The sequence below is a fragment of the Nicotiana tabacum genome, chromosome 24 (genome assembly GCF_000715075.1).
Source record: "Nicotiana tabacum cultivar K326 chromosome 24, ASM71507v2, whole genome shotgun sequence".
Classification (NCBI taxonomy): domain Eukaryota; kingdom Viridiplantae; phylum Streptophyta; class Magnoliopsida; order Solanales; family Solanaceae; genus Nicotiana; species Nicotiana tabacum.
In genome coordinates, this window is record NC_134103.1 from 89785132 (window position 1) to 89791131 (window position 6000).

General features: G+C 36.4%; 1 protein-coding gene across 1 annotated transcript; it reads right to left on the minus strand.

The window, feature by feature from the left end:
- Positions 1 to 1551: 1551 nt before the first annotated feature.
- On the minus strand, positions 1552 to 5776 carry LOC107829201 (ubiquitin-conjugating enzyme E2 variant 1D). The gene is made up of 4 exons (XM_016656666.2): positions 5570 to 5776; positions 3422 to 3561; positions 3122 to 3247; positions 1552 to 1901 (listed from the first exon to the last, which is right to left on the minus strand). The coding sequence occupies exons 1-4, from the start codon at positions 5601 to 5603 to the stop codon at positions 1761 to 1763; spliced, it is 441 nt and encodes a 146-aa protein (XP_016512152.1). The 5' UTR covers positions 5604 to 5776; the 3' UTR covers positions 1552 to 1760.
- Positions 5777 to 6000: the final 224 nt, after the last annotated feature.

A 6000-nucleotide genomic window follows, 5' to 3' on the forward strand; every position in this document is an offset into this window, starting at 1 on the left:
TTGATCTTGAATAGTCAATTCCCGTCAATTCAATTCCCTTAACTTTGGTTTGACAAATATAAAGTTATAGAGAATGTTCGACAAAGGTTTCATTCCGAGGTGATCAGATGGGAAAGACCTTGATTGGGATGGTTTAAACTGAATGTAGATGGTTGTAGTAAAGGTAAGCCTGGCTCAGCCAGAGGGGCTGGAATTATCAGAAACCATGAAGGAGTTATGAGCCTGGCATTCTCAGATTGTTATGGAAGGTGTAGTAACAATGTAGGAGAGGCAAAGGCTATATTGCAGGGAATTAATATATACAGGCAATACGGATTCTCTAATGTGTTGGTGGAATCAGACTCTTTGTTGTTAGTGAATATGTTTAACAAAAAGATGAGACCTCCTTGGCAGATTAAACATATGCTTGAGCAGATCAAAGAATATGTTGGCACAGGAACCTTCTGTATTGCACATACATATAGAGAAGGCAATGTGGGGGCAGATCAATTAGCTAATTTTGGGAAAAATACAAGGATATTTCATATCTTCAATGCAGTTGTTTCTCTTCCTAGACAAGTTAGAGCTTCTTTGAAGTTAGAACAAGATGGCCTACCCTACCTAAGGATCAATAAGAAAAATCAATTCACAGTTGATTATGGCATCATTTGAACTTGTTATGATTAGAAGTCTGCTGATGAACTTGTGTGTAGTGTATTTGATAGAAGGTAGGTGCACTATCAACAATGCTTGTGGTTCTTAATGTGAGGCTATCGCATATTATTCAACTATTCAATAGATTGCTTGAGAACAATCTACACTTTGTAGGGGAGGCAAAGGTATATGTTCTCCTCCGTGTAATTATTATTTTTGCTATATACGGGTTGGGGTCTACCGCCCCATCATGATGATGGACTTTTGATTTTTTAAAAAAAGTGTAGTTCACAGCTCACCCATAAACAAAATCCTATTGGACACAATTATACGACACCGTAAGACTGATTTATACTCTTTGATCTATTGCCAAATCTGTAGCGCCCCAATTCAAAAAGGAAGGCAAGCGACAGTTACCAGTCATTATCGACTTATAACGATGGGTGGCGACCAAATCTTTCTAGTCCTTATTGACTTTTAGGGACCATAGTCAAATCTTTAGGGACATTTTTTACGTCGCTAACAGCCATTTTCAGTTACTTATGGTGATGATTTAGAAGCCTGAAATTTCCAAATTGGGTGTTTCTTTTCATATTAGCAGATTGTATATATTTTCGGGATGAGTGAAAATACTCATACAACATTTATTAATCAGCAGTGAAAAATGTAAGAGCTCATCTCATGCAATTGATACTTCCACTTTCAGCAATCAAAGGGGATTTAATGATAATCTGGCTAAGAACAAGTTGCGCTTTTCACTGTAGCCAAGCATACAGAATACATATGCGAGAAAGAATAGGGGGAAATAAGACAGCATTAAGAACAGAAAACTATTATACTTGTTTAAAAATGACAAGCAAAAAGCGCAGAGAAACAAAAAGGCAAAGAAATGATTCAGGCAGCACAAGACACTATTACTAGTAAAATATTTGACACACGTTAAATCTCATTAATCAAACAGCACACAGTGACAAAGTTCATAAAGGATGAAAGCAGAAGTGATCAAGATGCCATTGGAGGTAAGAGAAGCCATTAAAGGCACTCCCCTGTAAATTTTAAGTTCCAATGTCATGACACAGCAACACAATTTTGCACATAGTTGACTCGACCTATATATCGTCCTTGTGCTAGAAATAGGTGCCTTCGGGGGGCTGAACTAGCTTGCGATTGTGAGGAGCAGCCATCTCCTTTTTCAGCTGAACCAGTATGTCTTCCATTGTGTACTCTCTCTGCCAATTTGCAAGTAAAGCAAACTTTTTTGGTTCCACCTGTATCAAGAAGACAGAGTGTTGTGGCTTCTCGTCAACGGGTTCATCGATTTTATTAAGCAACAGGTCAAGCGGGAGAAAATGCAAACACGAACAGAAGAATGTAAATTAGGTTGGTATACAAAGCATCACATAAGAAATGTTTGTGATGTTATTCACACAATATGCAAGTGTTGAAATAAACCCCATTTAGCACAGAGAACAGAAGTCCAGAATGTTGTCTGGATCAAAAGCTCTAAACTGGAAAAGATCATTGGAATATAATATTGCGTTAGCCGGTAATCATGCATTGAGAAGGATGAATGAGCCAAGGAATAAAGTTTTTGGGAAAATATAACAACAACAACAACAACAACAACAACAACAACAACAACGGCCCAGTAAAATCCCACAAGTGGGGTCAGGGGAGGGTAGTGTGTACGCAGACCTTACCCCTACCCCGTGTGGCAGAGAGGTTGTTTCCGATAGACCCTCGGCTCAAGAAGACGGAAAAGACGAAAAGATAAAATATATCAGTACCGTCAACAGAAACCATAGAAATAATAACATCGACATAAGAACCAGAAAATAAATGACATGCACTAACAATAACAAGTAAATAAGGCCTGGTGCTATGAAAAACGGAAAGATAGCGTAAACACAATATTAACCACTAGCCGTCTAAGATCAACCCTATCAAATTAGCCTCACCCCCGGTTCGAAGTAGAAAGATACTCAACTACCTCCTAACCTACAACCCTAATGCTCGACCTCCGCACATAATCAATTTCGAGTCTTCGTAAATAACAGCCACATCTAAATGCAATTATAAATGAATAGCTAAAAACATGGAGATTGAAAATTCGGAGTCTACACATCAAGGATATCAAAAGTAAATCTACAACGGAAACAATGTAACCGTAGTTTTCCTAAAAAATTTCATGATCAATTTTTTCTGCATCACAGCATCTCTGCTCTGCAATAGAGAAAGATCTTTATCCCAGAGCACGATACATTGTACAATTGCCTCCTATCCTCAATGATTCCCTTCTACATGGAATGTCATAAGAAGGAATAACTATGCAAGTACTAAATTCCACCATGGAAAGGCAAAATCAGATTATCATTATTATATTTTGGATTTCCAGGTATTATTATGATAATGCAGTGTTACATAAATTTTCTTGCTAACAACAGTGATGCATCAATTTTAGCAATATATTAATACTAGATTTGCTCACCACTCCTGTCTCATGGTTGACACACGTCATATTAACTCGAGAATGGAATCGGACACTTGGTGGCTTCTCTGGATAATCTTTGTCGCAGAATAACTTCAACTGATAAATGCGACCTTCATGAACGGACTGGAAACATGAAAAAAAAATACACCAAAATGATGAAAAAAAAGGTAATGTGATACTATACACAATAGAAGATAGAGTAAAGATTTTATTTTACTTATTTACTCTCACATACAAAGCCATGTTAAAACCAAACTTAGAGATGGTTGGAACTAGGAAAGAGAAAAGAATGCTAACATTGTGAGGACCAATAATGGTGCCAGTCCAGGAACGCATATAGATATCATCTCCATCATCCATCCCATAGCTCACGGTCCCATCTCCAATACCCTTTTCACCGCGTTCAAGTTCCTCAAGTAATCTGAAATTCCGAGGGACTGCAAGGAATTAAAAATTTTGGTAAGTGAAGGATTTACAAAAGTAAACCAAGAATCCATAACATTGCAGATGCTTCCAACTCCCAAGTAGATGTACAGGCTAATGACAGTACAAAAGGTGAGTGCTAGGATCATTGACCATTACTGCTGTTCCTATCATTTCCAGATCCAAATAGTTGAAGGAGTTACCGTATGTCAAATCACAGTAGCAGTTCCAATGACCTAATAAGCTCATAGAAAAGTACCACTTCAAATGCAAATGAATCTTAGGCTCCATCACCAACTCTCATTTCAGTGGAAAAAGTAGACATTTTGAATATATGGCAAGTGGCTTGAATGAGGGTTCTTCATTTAATAAAAGGACTTACCCTTTGCCTCAAATGCTCACAGCTAGAGCAGAGGTAAGGGGAAGGTGGCTGTATACTGTACATAGCCTTCTCTTTGCATTTCTGCAAAGAGGCTTTTTACAGACCTTGAACCTTGACCTATAGTTTACCTGCCAAGAACAACCACAAAGTTTTATCTAACATCTTAGATATGGTTGGCAGCTCCCCTTTTGTTGTTTAGGATAATAAGAAAGGATTATTAGAACTTTTGAAGGAGCTGAAAGTCAACCATGGAGAGTCAAAGATCTCTAATGTTCCATTTGTATTTATTTTTTTATTTTTTTGGGGGGGAAGAAAATATTCCATTTTGTATAAATAGTTGCTGGATTTTTAGGAAGCTTAACTTCAATATTTTTAATTTATGTAAAATGTCTGTCTTGGTGTGAGATCACTGCAAAGACATTTAGGAGTCGTTCAGTTCTGAGATATCCTATGGGATTATCTACCCTACGTTCTATATGGGATAACTAATACTACCATTTTGGTATAAAATTTATACTGGTATTAGCTAATACCCACAACCAAACATGGGATAACTATAATCCCAAATTTATACCAGAATTAATATCCTTACAGAAAGCCCCTTAGGGTCTTAGACTCAACAAGAAAAAGTACATTGCAACTGCCATATGCCATTCAACGTAGCATGCACTTTATTTAAACATAAATGTGCTCCCAAGCCCAAATTCTCCTCCTCTATGCTTGTGAATTAACAAATTATGATGATGCATAGCATATCTTATGGGTTCATCCGAACCTGTCCAAAATCCTCACCTTCCCTCATAGCGGGGGAGGGGGAATCTAAATGCTTCTACGAAGGAGGAGGAACAAAAGATGCCTGACAATTAATACCAATCAAACATTGACAAAATGTGTTTAGATATAAGCACAGGGACATTCATATACTCGGATCTGACAGAACATGTATAAACTCATTTTCATTTAATTACGACATAAGATTTTTAACACTGTCACTAGGTAAGACATATTAAAATAAACTGTCACATAAATAAGAGGGTATTTGGGTCAGCTTATAAGCATCTTTTTAGCTTATGTACAAATTTGGCAGACATCAAAAGTGCTTATCAGCTAAGCCAAACGTGCTCTCAGCCCCTAGCATTGTCCAAATACTCATCTAAAATTGAACATTGTAAGATCTGGAAATCCAAACTCTAACTGGAATTTTTCTGTAATAAGCACTCTTTCTAACAAATCGGCGATGATTTTACTGAACAATACTTACTAAACTATAATATCCACTCCACTACTAAAAAGATGTACCAACACACCAAAATAAAGTTATCCCTACAGGATTTAGACTAACTTTTACTAATACCTCACATGAAATAAAGATCAATTAATGACAAATTTCATCTTAATACCTCACTACAATTACTGGGTTCAGCCAAAAAAAAAAAAAAAAAATCACATGATAAAAAATTAAAAGAAATTGCAAAGTTCTAATCTTTAAGAGAACAGAGGTATAACACTAGAAAATAACTAATTGATAAGTACATATCCATAAGATATAAACATAAAACATGCAATAAAGAGAGAAATAAGAACAACCCATGATCAGATTTGAGATAAAAATTAAGGGCAGAATTGGAAAAACGTCTCACCCACGACACTAGATCCTCCTGAGCCAAGAGTCATAGCTGATTAATTGCAAAATGGTTTTTGGGGTTTGTAATTTGAGATCGATTGGATGGAGGAAAAATAGTGTACAATGGATGATGGAATACAACAAGAGGCAAAGTCAAGAGAGGCGCAGAATCTAAGGGAGAAAAACGCAACAAAGGGCCAAAAAAGAAAGAGAATAGAATAAAGAGGTTGTTATAAAACATGGTAAGAGTAAAGAAAAATATGTGATGGAAAAATAAGCTAAAAGATATAGTGAAAAAAAGAGGAGAGACTCTTATTTCTTCTTCAATTGTGTGTATTTTCCTATCTATTACAAGGCCTTTATATAGGCATGGAAAGTGAAGAAAAATATGTCATTGAATATGTCATTAAGCATAGAAATATGTCATTGAATATGTCATTAAGCATT

Bases quoted from the DNA above. Each gene is read 5' to 3' on its own strand.
- LOC107829201 (XM_016656666.2), bottom strand. From the start codon at position 5,603: ATGACTCTTGGCTCAGGAGGATCTAGTGTCGTGG. The intron at 3,562-5,569 runs GTGAGACGTTTT...AATTCCTTGCAG, and splicing joins AGGAGGATCTAGTGTCGTGG to TCCCTCGGAATTTCAGATTA. The intron at 1,902-3,121 runs GTGAGCAAATCT...TTCTTGATACAG, and splicing joins TCAACCATGAGACAGGAGTG to GTGGAACCAAAAAAGTTTGC.